Below are 18,211 nucleotides of genomic sequence, written 5' to 3' on the forward strand. Positions count from 1 at the left end.
CGGTAGTTCACTGGAAATCTGCATTTTAGGCTAAAAAGAACCAGCAGCAGTGTGGGTTAATTCAGAGCACAGTTGAGGCCCCAGGGGTTTCTCTGTTGCCTGTACCTCATGCCCAAGCAGCTCAGAAGGGCTTGCTGACTGTGCCATCTGCTGGTGCAAAGGATCTTTCCAACTCACATCCTTCTCATCCCAGCTTCCTGCAGAGCAGACGAAGGCAGAAGCTGCTCAGATACAGAATTGAATCCTGAGCACATTGATTATTCTCACTGCAACAACCTTGAAACTGTGGCCCTTTGATCCCAGTGCCTGCCCCCAGAGTACAGTGGTTGGGGCCAGACAATAAGCCACGCACAGCACACACAGGCCTGAAACTGCAGCTACCTTCTCACTGACAGCACACAAAGTAGGTAAGGAGAACAATATGTTCCTTTGAATAGGTTGGCTTATTGCCTAGAACATCTAATACGTCTTTAAGGAACTGACTTCATTCTTCTAAAATCTTTACCAGGCAAAGGTAAGAGAAACTGCTTCAGTCTATCTGGAAGCATTTCTGGCATTCCTGGTAGGTGTTTCAAGATAGCCGGGAGGCTCAAGTCTTGTGCAGTGAGAGCTACCCACTGTACAGTCACCCCAAGCTGGAAGGGAAATTTACCTTCTCTGTTTTCAATAAAGTCAGAGCTTCGTGCTGCAAGCAGACGCTCCTTATTCTCTGCAAACAACTGGTTTCCAGACCTCTCCACTCAAGGCTACCAAAACAAACCAGACAAGCACCCCACCCTTGATATCCTCTCAGACGATCAGGAAATTGTTGCAACAGTAACTTGTCCAAACCCACAGCAAGCAACTTGTCAGGGCAGCTACCTCCGCACAGGAACACGGCCTTCACTACCAAGTAAGAGTTTTCTTGCAATTTTACAGCCTCAGCTTTGATACTATCATCTCCTGCATTTACTAAACTCCAGTTTAGAGACACATCCCCTGCACTGCCACACACCCAAGGAGAAGAGCTGTGTTAATTTCCAAGACAGAACTGCCTGCTGCCCAACCTCCTCAGCAATACCCACAAATACATGCTATCATTCAGACGTTTTCTTTGCTGTATTCTCACGCCAGGAAGTCTGCTCAATGAATTCAGTTTACAGCATTCAATTGTCCCGTGGGGGATCAAGTGATGCATCTTTTCCTCCCCCCGTTGCTCAAGCCGGCTTTGCAGCGTAACATATTTCCACTGTTAACAATATGTGGAAAGCAAGCATCGCAGGCGGAAGGGGATGAAGGAAGAAGGGAGAACAGCAGATGCTGCCCTGGAGACACCACATTCCCACCATGGGCCATCAGTGGCTGCACTGCACTCTGCTTCTGAGCACCAGGAAGTCACACAAAGACCAAGTTTTTAGAGAAACATTTATTATAGGGTCGCAGAATTTACGCCAATATAAAGTCCCTTAATAAAACTCTCATCAGCTGCAGGATGCTAACTTAGCTACCTTCATCTGACAGCTTCAAACCAAGAACAGCGCGCTGACTGCAGTAGTAATGCTACTTGCTCATAAAAAGGTGATCTAAAAAGTCTGTATAAGCCAGAGTAGTTTAAAGTTTACAACTACAGTCACATTCACAAGTGAGCTATTACCAGAACAGAGCCTTGAAACAGGAAGTTACGGGATAAACCAATTCATAACCAAAATACTGACGAGCTTTAAGAGCAAATCCATCTGAATCTAAACAACTAAATACCAAAACAAAAACAAAGGGTAGAAGAATTAAACATAAGCTCGGGGAAGGGTTCCAAATATACATACGAATTCAATACAGTAATTGCACAAAAAGAAAGAGGGTAGTGTTAGAGGTCTTGTGATCACTGAGGTTGGATTTTACATGCTTCACACATGGATGTTAAAAGAAACCTTTAATGATACACATCAGGTTTTTAGCCAGAAGACCAAGTGCAGAATTCTCCTACAGAGCTACACGAGATGTGCAAACCACAGATTATTAATACATCAATCATTCTGTGAAAGTTAAGGTGAACAGAACTGGTTCCTGGTTAACATTGTTGGGTATATATGGTTTCCTCTCTGCCATTCCCAGGTTACTGTAGATCACACGCATTCAATGGATAAACTGATATCACCCTTATAGAAAAAAAAACTTACTCAAACTTAAGTTCTACGTGAGACAACTAAAAAAAGATATACCAAGGATCAAAGAAAGCTGAAATGGTGACTGTCTTTTTTGAAATACAAGCAATACACAGAAAATGCATAAGGCTTTTGATTATCACTGCACATTTTAATTTAAGAAGTCGACACCTAAAGCTCAGACTTCTCAGTGAAGGTGTGAACTGGTCACCACCCATCCAACACCTCTCACTGCTGACAGATCTTTGTTTCGACAACGAAAGAGTTTTCAAAGTGTCTGATTGAATGGCAGTTCTCCACTGAACGTTTCTGCAGACCTGGGGAGGAGAGAAGATGAGAGCCTGAGTATAGCAAGAGATCAGGAACTTTGCAGCAAGTATTTACAGACTTTTCAAATAATTCTGAACAGCAATGAGTTACATCCACTCTGTGCCTATTGATTCCACATGCATGAAATCGTGCCTTACCATTTGAGCTGGATACCTCAGCACAAAACCTTTCCCATTTACAGAACAGTGACAACTTAAGAGACGGCCAGACACAAACATGGAATAAAGCAAGCAAAGATATTGCCAGTTTTTCCTACTGTCCAGCAAACATTTCAGTGACAGAAGAGAACATTAAACTGATTCTTTATCTTTTAGCCCTTCCTAATCACAAAGGAAAAGAAAGGCAAAGCAGGCTGGAACTACAGGGAGAGAGCTGGGGAAAAAAGGCAGGAAAATGGGAAAAAAGTTAAAACAAATCAGAGCTTGTTATCAGCATTGCTCCACGCACTGCGCACATCAACACAAAGTTTAATTCCACAGCACAGCATTCACGTGAGAAGAGAGATGTAAATCTGCACACAGCTGATCTTATGGAGTCTCTTCCTGACATTACTGGAGTGATTTTCTCTATTCTGGAACATGTCAGCACCAGAACTGATAACAGTTTACTTCTATCAGCTGTGGGTCTTTAATAGGAGATCAGAATGCAGTAGCCTCACAACCAAAGCCAGGCTAATTCCAGGATACAAGAATAAAAGAAAGCTTTACAGATTGATTAATAAGCACAGAATCGTTCAGAGCTGTCTATAATTCTACAAGTATTCTCTCTAAACCTAAGCACAGAAGGGTGCTGCTTTATTTTATGAACCCCTAACGGCTGGACTGTGAGCTCATCCTTCAATTCATCTCCATCCCAGCTTGTACAAGCATCAGGAAGTTTCCAGTGGCTATCTAACCAGACACACACACCAGCAGATGATCTGTCCAGACTCTCATGCCTTCACTCACAGTTCTAGGAACTGCCTCAGAACCTCCGGACAGTCCAACCAAGCAAACCAATCAAGTTCTACAATAATCTGAGGGCAAAAGCAGCATCAGCTAAGTGAACAGACTTCCTTGCAGAGGTTACAGGAGTTCATCCTCTGTAGTCTAATTAAGCGAGATGGTTTTGTACATGCCAGAAGGTGTGCAAACATCTTATCTGGAAGACAAGAAGTGTTTTCTTCCCACCACCAGCTTTCATCTGACTGATTTTTCTCTTCCCACCAAGGGCAAACAAGGGCAATTACAGGAAAGAAATCATCCCAAGCAGCATCATTTATTTGCTAAAATCCTTTTCTGGAAGTACTCTACAGAAGTTATTACTGTGCAGTGAAGCTGTCAGCAGCATGAACTGAAACATGTTATAGCAAGGAGATTTTAAGAAAATACCATAAATGCTCATCATTGTACTGTCAGCAGACTACAGTCACAGCAGCAGCCAGTTTAGACTTACTCACAAAAGCATGCTGGTAACAGCTAAGAAACACGTGCCTCTCCCTCCCTTAAAGGCAATATTTATTGTTTCTTCATCTCCTTTTGCTACACAGTACCACTGTTTTATGTTTCCACATACAGAGCCTTCCATCTGTTGTAAAAAAGACAGAAGTCTCTAGCATGGGGCAGATGTGGCTCCTGACACTGCAGGCTGTAACTGGGGAGAGGAAAATCTTGCCCAACAATTTGGCAGGAAAACTAGAGCAGAGAGTTCTGACAGACCCATCACTCGCATTCTGAAAGGCAGCTACAGACAAAGGATTAGTTTGCTCTGCATTTGGTGAGAGCAACAGAACACAAAATGCTTCAAGTGAACACAGAATCATGTTTATGTACTTCAGACCTCCTTCCAATGTGTCAAACCAAACTCAGTCCTACCCACAGAAGGGAAAGGGGTGGCATAAAGGAGCCATGGCAAGGCAGAAATAGAGCTTGTGAACTCCTAAGAAGTTGCCCTCCTCTTTCAGAGAGGAAGCCTGGGATGTCCAGATTCAGATGGTCAATTTTTTCAGAGCAAGTTAACAAAATGATAATGCTGTCATCTTGTGCTCCCGTGACCCAGAAAGGAGAGCGAAAGAGCAAGTTACAGCTACAGTGAATCACATCCATCTGATGGACCACATGAACTCTGGCGCCAAACTAACCCATGGCTCCAATCAGAAGAACTGAACAGATTACATTTAAATCTGTTTCAGCCATAGATTTCAACTCTGTAACTGAAATCTTCTCTTAACTCTGAGTGAAACTTGCAGTAATGCTTGAAAGTAGAGAAAAAACACACAGCAGTTCCATCAGTAATCTCAGCTCAAAAGGCAATCACCAATAGATTTACAGGTATAAAAGCACTAAATTCAGAGGTATTTACTCTTTCCCTACTCTGATAACAGTTTTGGTTTTACTTCTTACTGAAGGAAACTTACTCATGATCTGGTCTCTGCGCTGCAGTTTGAAGGTCTCTTTTCCAACACAGAGCTGGTAAATGAAGATCCCCAGATCAGATACATTATCTATCTCCTCTGTAACCACCATTTCTTCACGCACCAGGTAAGTCTGAGGCAAGTAGGAACCAGTCTAAAAAGACAAAGTGCTCTGAGTGCAACACCTGAAGAGGACAAACATCACTACATTTTATCCTTTGCTTTGGAAGGACTTGAAGACCTAGAATCCAGCTTTTCTTCTTAATATTAAAGATACACTAGTCTTGAAGAGCTGCATACCCAGCTATGTTAAAAAGCAACAAAGGCCCTGTCAATCAGTTGCAGTTACATTCAAACATAGTACAGTTAACCTTAAAACTGCTTTCACATGTTTCACACATTTCTCACTTCATACTAGCAAACATTAATATTATCTGTTCAAGTTATCTGTATGCAACAGGAAGCTCACGGTTAAAACAAGAAAAATAAGGTATTAAGAAGGTTCTGTTATTTGAGGCAATATATACCCAATACAGAAAGAAGGAGCATGAACTATAGGTTAAAAAAAAAAATAAGAAAAATGAATTGAACTAAGTTAGATCACTGGACACAAAGTAGTTTGGTATTGCATTCAATCTGGAAATAACAGCAAGCTCTACCAGCTGGACCTGTAAGTTAAGTCCTCCTGGAACAACACCACTTTCAGTCGCTGAAAAGTCAAAATGCTTGCAGTGAGCTCATAACCATAGTGATAGCGGAACAGAAGAACAATTGCTCTTTTCATGAAAACTCTTGCAGAGCAAGTGAGATTTCCAGCAGCAACTTTCAGGTTTAGGCTTTCACAAACACTTGGAGCCTCATGAATTTCCTTTATAATAGCTCAATTTGACCTTAGTTACTAGTTGCTTTCGGTTTTCATAAAGCTATGTATTAGTAAGAGCATTATGTATGAATCTGCTCAACATAATATACACTGACAGCTGGCCTTAACTTCAGCACAGTGACTGAGCCAGGAGGATTATGCACTTTGATGGCAAGAGGACTGTTCTAGCAAGAGATTTTAGCTCAAGAGCTAACATCCAGCATTCTTAGCAGCACTGATCATGTCAGGATAGCTACAAGCCCCCACATACCGCCAGTTTTGCAAAGAGATCCATCAGATTTCTTGGTGGCATAACTATGGATGTGTTCAGTGGAATCACGTAGCATTTACCCAGTTGCAGGTCAAGATACGCTGTCAAAAGCTATTTTAGGAAGAAGGAAAAAAAGACAAGTTTTCAACTCATTAAGTGTGGCTTTTGATTATTAGAACACAACTCTACAAGGTCTAAAAAAGGAATTCCAATGTGCTGAAGACCATGCACAGCAAGCTGAATGCTTTGATACAAATGTCTAGCATAAGAACTTGGCAATGACTACTTTTCCTAACAAAGCTGTTACAGTAATGCTTTGCTTACGCAGGGTTCTTGAACTGCAAGTGTCACTTCCAGACACGCCATGGGCAACAATAGTCAAAACCTCACATCACTGAGATACATTCCCTACAAAATGATACAGTACACTCAGTCTAGGTCTGAACTTTTGTAATATAATTCTAACAAAGAAGTCAGTCCGCTATTGGAGAGTTAAAAGGCAACACTGTATTCCAAGGGTCAGAAGCCCAAGCCCACAGAAGTGTTTGCACTGACAGCAACCCTCAACAATTAAAACCCTGGAGCTACTATAACTTCCATTTCCTCCAGCTTCCCAGGGAGCAGTGGATTAGCTCATTCCTTGCTGCCTCACATGTACTTACCCTATCAAAGTCATGAACAATCGCAGCTGGATCACTGTCAGAGAACTTTGGAACGGGCACATCAATGATGGCAATGTTATCGTCCTCACGAATGTCAGCTTCTTCAGCAATAGGGAGGAAATAAGGTTCAACAGCACGATCCCGATTCTCATTCTCAAAGTAACACATTTCACCACGGTACACCTTGTGCTGAAAGCAAGAGCAAGAGTAGGTTTGTTTTACAGTGAATGTTGCTTTAAGTCTGCATTTCCATGCAGTCACATCCACAAGACCTGGAGTTGTTAAAGCATACAACAGTTTTGAGGCAAAGGATTTACATTACAGAGGTAACCCATTTATTGGTACAGTTTTTAGTTTATTGATGCTTAAAGAGAACAAACTTCCACATTACCTTCGGCATGAAGTACTTGTAGATGCAGGCTCCACCAACAACAACTCCTGCCAAGATGAATGCTAAACCCAGCAGAGTCAACAGGCATCTTCCAGACGAGTTCTCACCTCCCTGCGTGGCAACCTCTGGATCCTTTAAACAAAGAAAGATGAGAAGTGAGAAGGTGTAGCCACTCATAATTTAAAGCAAGGAGAAATGAAGTACTTTGCTTTGACCAACAACTATCCTCAGCATGCACGCAGAAGAAACAGAAGTCAGGCATCATATAATAAGAAAACACCTGCACAAAATGCTGTTATTAAGATCAGTTTTCAAACAACACTGGAGAGGATATTGGCTCAGAGTAAGCTTCCCAGACTGACCTATGTTCAGGCACTGAGGTTATTCGAAAGAGGCAATTTGAGTTACAGGAAATTTAACAGAAGATACAGTGCTGCAGCTGCTACACAGTACAAGGAAAGCAAGGTTTGTAGAGCAAGGTCATTCTCAGATACACTGTGTTTTCAGCCTTGTTCCCAAAGCCTACTTTCTATACTCCTCTTTCCCTATCAGATGAAAGAAGATAGTGTTACTTTTTCCTCACAGGGATGGACTAGAAAAATAAAAGAAATGCTGGTTTTTTTTCTCCCTATTAGTTGGGAAAGAGACACCCAACATAAGACTGACATTCAGGCTTCAGAACTTACTCATAACATGCACAAGTTCACCGCGAAGGAGAACCATTCATCTGCTCTAGCACAGCTTCAAATTATGGCCAACAAAAATAAACTCCTGCAGCACGTCCTACCTTGCAGCCCCAAAATACTCCTCCTTCCACAGTACCACAGAAGCTGCTTGTTTCTTTTTAATCTAGCAGCCTACTACTCCAGAGATCAGCACCTTGTTTTTTCCTGGTGTGCTCTGACAGAGCAGGACTGCAGCCAAGGGAAAGGCTGATCACCATTACATAACACAGTGATCCGGGGTGTGATACAACCACTGAGCTGGTGCTGATAGCAGAACATTCACATCTGAAGCTTACAAGCAAAAAGCCCACACTGAGCCCTTTGGAGATGAAGAAAAGCACTCTCAAATACTAAACAGTCAAAGGAGGCACTCACATGCAAAACACCCCAGTCTTTAGGTCCTTAAAACCCCCACAAACACTGTGATAACGTTAGGTTAGGAATGTCCCTGTAATGATTCATGACTACAGCATTTAACTTTTTATTTATCAAGACCTGCTCTTTCACTTCCACATGCAGAAAAATGATTCCACGTGTGGTGCAAGAAGTCTTTTCTTCCCTGCTATTTCTACATTCAGAGCCTAGATTCAGCACAGCAGCCTCCACAGCCCTTCTTAACCCTGGTAACCTTGTTTGCACTCCTGTACAGCACATTTAAGTGACCCGTGATCAGAACAAGCCACGGTACCATTACCAAAGCTGCACACATTCCCGTGCTCAGCAAGATGTGTCAGCACAGAAATCAAACGCACCAACTACACAAGCAGGGTAGTGAAAATCAGCACTCCTACATTCCACTCTCCCATCCTCCAAGCAGAAAATCGTTAGCTCAGCGAGAACTAAGCTGCTCCAATCAGCTGGTTGAGCACTTGTCAAAAACACGGAAGAGAAAACAACCCAACACCCTAATTTCAAGTCAGAACGATGCCGCATGTATATGCCACTACTCAAAAAACCATCTTTCACAGCCAGCTTTGTTTTAGGATCGCCTGCTTTTCTGTTCTCCTTGCATTCTGCCATCTTCTCCTACACCTTTCAGCCCTGCAGTTACTCATGGAGCCTGTCATTAGCTGAACACAGCAGTCTGCAGCAGGTTTTGGCACTACAGACATCCCAGCACTTACGTAACGTCAGCATGTCAGTAGCTACACTTGCACTGCATTTGTCTCAAACAAAGCCAAGCTATTTATCATATTAAGACACAATGTAGGAAGTCCGACTCTCAGAAGGCTGACAGTGCTGATAAGAGAACACAATACCAAGAGTTTGCTCCAGTACATTACGCAGCTTTTGCTCTAAAACAATAGGAGCATAAAAAAAAATTGCAATTCTAAGCCGGGCAGTAACAAGCAAAGAAAGCTGGGAGCAATAGAGGAAAGACATCACTTGCATAAAGGTCAAAAGACAATGTTGACACAGAGAGATGAGTATTGTGCACAGGGAGCACCAAGGCTTTCATGCAGGTATCCTGGTGGGCTTTTGCTGCCCTGCTCCAACCAGCATTAGACGTGAAGTTTGTTTGCTCTGCATAAATATTCCACCAAGAAAAAGAACCCAGCACTAGAGCCCGTCAGCCTTTGAGCAACACTGCGAACACACCGACTGCACGCAGTGCTGGGCACTGAAGGCAGAGTTATGGAAGAGTTAAGAGCTCAGAAAGCAAAACACAGCACACGCTGACACTGAGAAAACAGCGACGGGTACAACAAAGCAGCGTGAGCTGAGGAGCTCCCATGAGAACAGGAGAGGGCGTAGAACAACATCAGGACTCCGCCGTGAACCTGCGTGCCCAAAGGCCGCAAGAACCCGCACCAAAAAGTTGTTTCAAGAGCAGCGGCGAGTTTATCCCGCAGGGCACTGAAGGACCGTCCAACGCAGCTTGTTCTCCGCACACATTGCCCTCCAGCCCGCTCCTTCCTTGTGCTCATAACAGCCGGTCTGGCTCTACCCGCAGCCCTTAGCCACGGACCCTCGTAGCCGACCCCCCCCCGGGCCGCTCATCGCGGTGACCTCCGGGCCCTTCCGAGCGGCACAACCGCGGTGCAGCGGATCCGTGCGGCCCGGCCTGCCCTCAGCGCTCCGCCGCGAGAAGATGGCGGCGGACTCGGCCTCCACCTCCTCCCTCACCGCTTGCTCCCCTCACCCCGCGGCCCCCGCCGCTTCCCGGCTCCCCGCAGCACCTTGTCGGCCACCAGAGCCTCGCTCGCCTCCTTCTTGGGTTCGCCCTTCTGGGCGAAGGGGGAGCTGAAGGCGATCTTCACCATGGCGCCGACGCCGCTCTTCGCCGCTCCGCTTCGCAGCCTCCGGCCGAGGGGGCGGGGCCAGCTGCTTAGACACGCCCACCGCGCGGCTCCGCCCACTGCCGGGTGTAGAGCGCCCCCTGCCGGGCGGGCGCGATCACAATGCGGGCATTATGGCGGCCTGCTCCCCTGTCCTGGCAGGTGCATGGAGCGGAGCCTGCAGCGCGCAGACAGGACCTTAAAGCTCTGAGGTGCAGGGATCAGCTTCTCTTATGATCCCCATACTGAGCCTGAGACCTGCCCTGCCCTTGGTGCAGCAGCGGGAAGCTCCTAGCAACGCCACCACTGTCCCTGCTGGGTTCTTGCAGCTTTGAGGTTCACAGGTGAGGTTCTGAGCCACATTCCTGCCTTAAATGAAGGACCTGCCATCCTTCCATCAGCCAGGCCCTGCTCTGATTGCTATCCACGTGGATAATCACGCATATCCCTAATGGTGGGTGTTTGCATCACTGGTGCAACAAAAGTATCTGGGCTGTGTGGACATGGCAGCAGGACGGGATATTTCCAGTCATGAGCACCAATAGACACCCAGCTCTTGTGCAATGTGGCCTAAAGAGCCTGCAGCAGCCAAGCAGGCAGATGGGGCTTCACCACTCATTGGGGTTGGACTCGATGATCTCTAGAGGTCCCTTCCAACCCCTACAATTCTGTGATTCTGTGATTCAGTGTCTCCAAAGAAAGGGGAGAAGGAAAGGTTGTGTCTGGTTGGACTGCCTGAAACCATCTTCTCACTCATATATGAAAGTCCATATCAGCCCCGCTGGAGTTTGGCTTTATGGCTCTAGGAAGGAATCTGGTTTGAACCTGGTGCCTGCCCTACTGAGCTCGTCCTCACAGACAGCTGTAATTAAACAGAACTGAACACTATGCAAATATTGCAGTAATTCTAAGTATAAACAAAATGCAGAGTGTATTCCAGCATTCAAAGCGTGTTCCTGCTATTCTACAGATGCAGCATCGCTGTTATTTCCTTTCAAGATCACAAGTTTAGTGTTGCTGGCTTTTGTATTAATAGGAAGTTTGACTTTGGTCAGAGAAGAACACAGCCTTTATATCTATTTCACCTGATTTTGCCTACTAATAGAGAACTTTTACCTCCCTTCCCAATAAACCAGCTAAAAATTAATGTTCATACTAAACAGATGCAGCATGTTAGAAAGGAGTCAATCCATACCGTCAACATAGTCCCTAAAACACAGATTTAAGAAGAGATTACATACATTTCCTGCATGGCCAATGCAATATCTGTGCTCTACAAGCTGACAAGAAGAATAATTTCCAATGTCTTAATGTAGCATCACTGCTTTGTGCTTGAACAAATTGAGTTTAGCACCAGTTACCCAACACCTTTACTAGAAACAGCACAGAAATAAGGCTGGCATAGATGCTCACTATTTACTAAGGCTGGTGCCTGTACGTCCTGGTTGCTTTGTCTGTGTCCTGTGAGGTGACGCGATGGATGAGCACATCTTGAAATACTCGGATTAAAATGCAAAAACATGAAGTTCTGTGGTGTTTATCATCACTCACTAAATCTGCAAAGCTGGAATTCTCAGAAGACTTGCCTGGTTGGTTGGTTGGTTGGTTGGTTGGGGTTATTTTTTGCATTTCCTCTTGCTACACCTGTGAAAACCTACATGTGAAAAATAATCTTCATGGGTTCCAGACTTCTCTAACATGCAGTGTGCAGGAGGAGGTTATGGTGACATCAAACATTTTTTGCACACCTGATAACATCTGTAAATGTGTTCACTAACTACACCTCCCATATACAGCACCTTATGAAATAACCTGGCTGTTTTGTAGAGCAGTGCTAATTTGAAGTAATGGGTCTGGGAGGACGAATTCCACTCTGAGATGAACAGATGTAGGGAAGTTTGATTTTTCTGCCATCCTGAAGTCATCAGGCCTGTTTTACCATGTAAATGTTAGAGATTTCCAGGGGTGACTGAGCCACTCTGTCTGTGAAATGCAACGTATCGTCCTCATAGCACTGGCCAAGATTTCTTTCAGGCATTTTCCACATGTTGGCTCCAGTTTAGGCTTGGAAATTCCAACACTTCCACATGAGTAATATCACTTATTATTTGAATTCAGTAATATCTGTAATTTTCCTTCTACTAAAATGTCCTGGGTTTAGTATCATCGGTATTTACTCCGAGATCATCTTTATTGCCTTGAAAGGCAGGAGATAATCTCCTTATTCTTAATTATCCTTTTAATCCTTCTGGTATTTGTAACGTTAAAGCCACACTGCTCTAAAATACAACAAATAGAGAGGTAGGATTGTGTTATAGACCAGAAGAGTCTGGCCAAAGAAAAGGTGAATGATGTGCACAGTGACTGTGCTACCTTTAAGCCTGTTCCTGAAAGTGGCTGTTCATAAAGTGATGTTAAACATGGACACCTCTCATTTCAGTGGCAGTGATGATGAAAGCAGCCCAGGCAGCCTGTGAACTGCAATGTGAGATAGCATTTCTGCTGAAGCACTCATGGGCTCAGTGGGTAATGTCACTTGAAGCATCTTTCTGAGCAAGCCTGCCATAGCACTGGAACTAATCTTTAACATGTAGGAATATTTGGACTATGTGGTTTTTTAAGCATGCAAACATTATGAAATTTGCCTGTGTTATGAAATTATGAAATTCTGCCTCCTTCCCCTGCATGCCAGGAAAATGGTTCCTTACCTTTTGGGAGCAGTGTGGTATTCCATCTGTCATAGCTTATATTCTCAGACTTTGACATGGAAGGCACTGCATGTGTGCCAGGTACATTGCTCCAGTTCAAACAAAACTATGAGCCAGGGGGCTGCAGTCTGGCAAGACACAGAAGCACATGCTTTACATTTCAATGGTTGCTCATAGCTGAATGCTGAGCAAGTGTCTAAGGACTTTGTTAGACCCAAATCCACGAACATAGCCAAGTGCTGAAGTGCATGTTCAGTCAGCGTGGTCTTGCAGCTCTTCCTGCCCATCACATGGGTTCACATGGATGGTGACTGTCCCTTATGAAACATATGTAAGGAGCATTGCGCTGTTGAGCCCCAGCCTGGAACCACACTGGCACACATAGAGAAACAGTAATTACTACAAGTAATTGATTATAGTTTTAAATATACACCACATCTGTCAGTTGAAATGCACTATGAGTAGCATAATTACTGAAAGAAGGGCAGCAAAAAGTAAACAACAAGTACTCATGTAAGACTTAAAAGTGAAAGTACAGGGGTGGCAGCATTTGCAAAAGGAGACCTTCCCTAATTTTGACTACTTATGGTTATGCAGATACCCAGAGTTCTGCTTTTGAACTTCATTCCTTTCCATCCCTTTTTCTAAACCTTCCTCATCTCCTCAGCCCATTTTCCTCACTCTCTAACTCTGACATTCAACATCTTCATTACTTCTCAAAGCGGCGATCGCTGTTCTTTCCTCCTTCAGTCCCTCCATGTGCACCTCACAGCTGTTGATCAGGAATCTATCTGCATTTCATACTATGAAACTGTTGTGCTGACAGCTGACAGTGCAAATGTTCACAGGAGAAAAGTGTTCCCCGTGGGTTGTGATGAATTTGGGCCTTTGACTGAGAGGATGATTCCAGACAGCAGTGACTGTGTTTGCGCCACCGGTTCCCATGCTGCCCGCAGTGCTTTTCCTTACAGTGTAGTTGCAGCAATATTAGATTAATATCTGTGGCCAAACCAGCAAGCATTACTCACATTGCCAGAGACCGTAACAAGAATATTAGTTACATGCAAAGTAGCCCATCTGCATTCAAGAGAAAATCACAAGTCCATTTTCTCCTTGGTGACAAACTGCAAGGAGCACAAAAAGTGAGCCTGAAGGAGACAGAGATGGAGGGGTGACTCCAACTCAGCAGCAGCATCACCAGCACGTCCCCTAACAGCTGTGCACAGGCTGAGCTGAGGGCCCAGCTGCCCACACAGCAGTTGCCTCACCGAGCAGAACCCCACCAGAAATTCCAGTCCTCCATAAAATGTGCAGTGCAAGCAGCATGCTCAGAGCACCCAGCGAGCCCCAGCAACTGCAGGACCGCCTCCACCTCTGGGGTGGCTGTGGTGAAACAAGCAGGATTCCACCGGAGAGATATGAGGGAGCCAGGTCTGAAAGAGCACTGCTTATCTCAGTTACAGGAGGAAAACCAACACTTAAAGCTCAAGCTATCTCCCACTGAGCTTAACAGCAACGTCCAGCCTCACTTATCAGTGGCAGCAAAACAACCATGTGTTGGATGGGTGTGAAGAGCCTTACCGTGAGCTTCATTTCACACAGAGCACAGCACAGGAGCTTTGCTATGTTGTCTGATACTGCACTGAATGCTGCCTGTGCTTCCCTACAAATACTGTTAAGCTGCAGCCATTCACACACTGCAGCTGTGTGATGATCTTCCCAGACCAGCAGTGCTGTGTTGGCAGAGGTCCCCACTGTACTGTCAAACCATGCATTGGCTGCTGCAGCTCGTTGGACTCGCTGTGTGCTGTTTTATTTTGCAATGTGCTGATATGGCAGTGTGCACAGGGGCAGCTCTTGTCTGGCATGATGGAAATAGAGTTAGGATACCTCTAAACCATGCAGATGGTTGTTGTGGAGGCGTATGATCAGCTTAACATTCATTAAGGCTCTCAGTGAGGAGGCAGTTCTGAAAGAAGCTGGGGAAACAAAAGCTGTCCTCTGCTCTGATTGTTTACATCCATGTTTGTTGCATGCGTGCTGTTTGCATATTGAACAGCTGTGTCTGTTAATATGACATTAATAAGGAATGTATAGCTAAACAGCTTTTCAGGTGAAGGCTCTTCCTATTTTCAGGGCGATGCAATCAGGTGCTCAGTCTGAGCACTGTGCCAGGAAACTATGGGAGCCCTATGGGAGCCTATGGGAGCCTATGGGAACCCTATGGGAGCACTATGGGGAACCCTATAGGAGCCTATGGGAGCAATATGGGAGCCTATGGGAGGCTATGGGAGACTATAGGAGACTATAGGAGGCTTTGGGAGACTATGGAAGACTATAAAAGATGATGGAAGACTGTGGGACACTATGGAAGACTATGGGAGACAATGGGAGATGATGGAAGACTGTGGGAGGCTATGGGAGGCTGTGAGAGTCTGTGGGAGACTGTGGGAGACTATTGGAGCTGGCATGAAAAATCCCGGGTAAATCTTTCAGAGGCCTTGACAAAGTTTCATTCATTATGCAGTGGTATATCGAATTTGAAACTTATTGTGCATAGTAGGAAAGCTATGCTGCAGTGATAGAGACACTTTGCCTACACTTTGTCACTTTTGTGGTCTTTTAACTAGTGAAATAATATGATTTTTCAGCACTTATGGAAAATGAACCTGCCCTCACCCTCGTCAGCTCCTCTGGGTGTTTTATGAGAGTACATGTGTCCTTTTTCATCTGCCTGGAGCTTACACTGTCAAAAATAGCAGTACTGCAGAACACCTGTCCTAACAGCAGCTCTGAGTGCAAATATTATCAGTCAAAGAGATTTGTTGACGGGTTTTTTTCCTGCAGATTGGAGGAGAAGTTGTGCAACGGGCAGAGCAGGTGACAGCGGTATCCTGTTAGGGCCTTTATCTCTGAGCAAGGGCACTCACAGCCCTGAGGGGCAAAGCCTCATCAAGGTTGTGGTGTCTGCTCCAGGTGAAGATGAAAGCAGCTCTGTAAGATGCAGGCTGTGAAGCTCAGCTTGAGTTTCCTCGTTACAGTGCAGAGAGGAAGAAGCACAAAGATAGGAAGACAACATACACACTCATACAAAAATGCCTACTTACACATGCTAAGTTTGATGCTTATACCAAATATGATGGTATCCAAACATCCCAGTAGAATTATTCTTGGTTTTAGTAGTATTAACTCAGAAAAGGTGGCTTTTCATGTTCGCAGAAGGGAAATCTATTGCCTGCATCATTTTTGCAGACAAGTTTTACTGCAGATGTTTTCTGTACATCCGATACCACATCAGGACACAGGAACTCGCTTGCGGTACTTTATTTTCCTCTTCCATGAAATCTCTTCAAAGAGTTTGTTTTCATGCTGAGGAGACACCTGGTGATGTTAGAAGGCTTTGATGGGACCCCATGCAATGCTATATTTGAACGTGTTGGATCTCCAGCAGACTGCAGAATAAACAACACTCAGATTCTGAAGGAGTGGAATTAAGAAATGCTTTAAAACAGTGTACTTTTTTCTACTGCACTTCTGTGTGAAACTGCCCAGTTCTGGAAGCAGTTCAAAGTCCATTGAAATCTCACACACTAATGCTAAGGGCGTGTATATTGGCCTGAATTTAAGATCATAGAAATATGGACATGTTTGCTGGAGAGGAATCCTGTTGGGTGTTTAGTCCAACCTCCCTCCCACAGAAGGACTTCCACCAGTGCTCAGCGGGGTTTTGTGTAGCTGAACCTTGAAAATCCCTAAGGATGGAGAGTCTCCAACTGGCCTTAGTGACCTGTTCCAGTACCGCACCACCTTATCACAGGATCATAGAATTGCTCAGGTTGGAAAAGACCTTCAAGATCATCAAGTCCAACCTCAACCTAACCATACTACTGAACCCACAGCTAAACCTTGCTACCAGTCTTTCTATTCCTAATGTTCAGTTGGGTCTCCCAAGACACAGTTAGTGTCTGTTGCACACATTTCTGCCTCCTGGCCCCACACGTTGTGTCTCAATGACCTTGGCCTGCGTGAGGCCCAGCAGCAGTTGCAGTAAAGCCAAATGAAAGACCACAATGAGAAGAAGGAAGTAATGGTTTCCCTCACCCTACCATAGGCCAACATGTGGTTTTCGCTGTTGGAGACAAAAGCATGTTAATGGTTCATGGTCAGCCTGGAATCTGCTGTAATCCCCAGGTGATTAAGTAAAATATTCTGAGATTCTGGTTCATATGCTCAGTAATGCAAAACAGTGACAACACCACCACAAATAAACCCAAACCAACCAACAGACCCAAATCTACAAACCAACAAAGCCACAACTCACCAAGGTCTTATTGAAACATTCATACCCTAACCAGTGTTGGGATGCGAGCTCAGGCAGAACCCTGGGGAGTGGTGGGAACAGCTTTGGGACACAGGGGAATTGTGGCTTTGCTCCATGACACCACAGCCTTTTCCTTCATAACCTCAGGTCACTTGACTATAGTGATGTGAAGGAGGTCATGTTCCCTATGCCCTGTTTCTAACTCCCTGCTCTTCTTCCATCATACAGCTGACGATGAAGAGTTTCCATGAACCTGACCGTTCTGTCCAATCAAGCACAACTCTGTTCTTCTGGAATTTAACAGCTCCTTAGAATTTTAGTAGCCCTTTGCAGTGCAGATCATTTCAGGGCTTGGTGTTGCATTTACTGGGGATGATAATGCCCCTACAGGAAGAACTGCGCAGAGCCAGCAGAGTGTTTACTTCCTCTTCTTCCAGAATTGCATCACAGAGAAATACAGTTCCTGACAGTTATGTTGCAATGTTTTATTCTTTGGTAACACTCATATAAACTAGGATCCAAACCGTATCCCAGCTTCGTGCAACAGTAAATTAATGTGCTGGGTGTTCACATGGGACCATTTACCCATAGGGTTAAGGGCTCTTCATGGTCTCCTGGGGTTTCTAGTATTTTCTAGTATTTTCCAAAGCCTGTGCTGCTCGTGTTTCCCCATGATGGGTGTTCACATGCCTGCTGCACTCAGCAGGAAAATTACTTCAGTCTCAGCACTACTTGGGTTTCCCATGGGGCTGTCTGGAGACCAATGACCTTATTTCTAGGTTATTTTCTCCTACTGCTTCCCAAGTGAATATTCCCATTAGTGAAGGACATGATCTCCCCTGCTGTGTCCTGCTTCCACCACCTCATTTGCCAGAGGTCTGGAGATGATGCTGTATTTAGCCCAAATTTAACCCTGTGTCATGTGTGCACTACCACCTTCCTGAAATTCAACAGCTTTCAATAGGTAAAGGTGGGCGGTGATTCCTAGTACAAAAAATTGCCACCAAAAATAATGAGAGCTTTAGAAATTCTCCCACTTGCATCCTGTATGACCTACTGGGGATAACAGCTACACATGATGTAACAAACAGAAGTGTCTTTGGAAGTGCTTTCTGACAAAAGTTATTTG

The 18,211-nt window shown here is 44.7% G+C and overlaps 1 protein-coding gene and 1 long non-coding RNA gene across 2 annotated transcripts; one reads left to right on the plus strand and one right to left on the minus strand.

Annotated features, from left to right (window-relative positions):
• Positions 1–1,387: 1,387 nt before the first annotated feature.
• Positions 1,388–10,141, minus strand: ITM2A (integral membrane protein 2A). The gene is made up of 6 exons (XM_015860153.2): positions 9,955–10,141; positions 7,050–7,181; positions 6,659–6,847; positions 5,997–6,107; positions 4,867–5,017; positions 1,388–2,458 (listed from the first exon to the last, which is right to left on the minus strand). Exons 1-6 carry the CDS (start codon positions 10,036–10,038, stop codon positions 2,370–2,372), a joined length of 756 nt encoding a protein of 251 aa, XP_015715639.1. The 5' UTR covers positions 10,039–10,141; the 3' UTR covers positions 1,388–2,369.
• A 5-nt stretch (positions 10,142–10,146) lies between these two features.
• On the plus strand, positions 10,147–17,555 carry LOC107312591. The gene is made up of 2 exons (XR_001554522.2): positions 10,147–10,397; positions 17,311–17,555. It is a non-coding gene; the product is annotated as an uncharacterized LOC107312591 (long non-coding RNA).
• Positions 17,556–18,211: the final 656 nt, after the last annotated feature.

Source organism: Coturnix japonica, chromosome 4 (genome assembly GCF_001577835.2).
Source record: "Coturnix japonica isolate 7356 chromosome 4, Coturnix japonica 2.1, whole genome shotgun sequence".
In the NCBI taxonomy this organism is placed as follows: Eukaryota; Metazoa; Chordata; class Aves; order Galliformes; family Phasianidae; genus Coturnix; species Coturnix japonica.

What these genes read in the sequence shown, in the direction of transcription:
- ITM2A (XM_015860153.2), bottom strand. Translation starts at nt 10,038, where the DNA reads ATGGTGAAGATCGCCTTCAGCTCCCCCTTCGCCCAGAAGGGCGAACCC. An exon ending in AGGCTCTGGTGGCCGACAAG is followed by an intron (nt 7,182 to 9,954) that starts GTGCTGCGGGGA and finishes CTTTGTTTAAAG; the next exon opens with GATCCAGAGGTTGCCACGCA. An exon ending in ACAAGTACTTCATGCCGAAG is followed by an intron (nt 6,848 to 7,049) that starts GTAATGTGGAAG and finishes TCTTGCTTTCAG; the next exon opens with CACAAGGTGTACCGTGGTGA.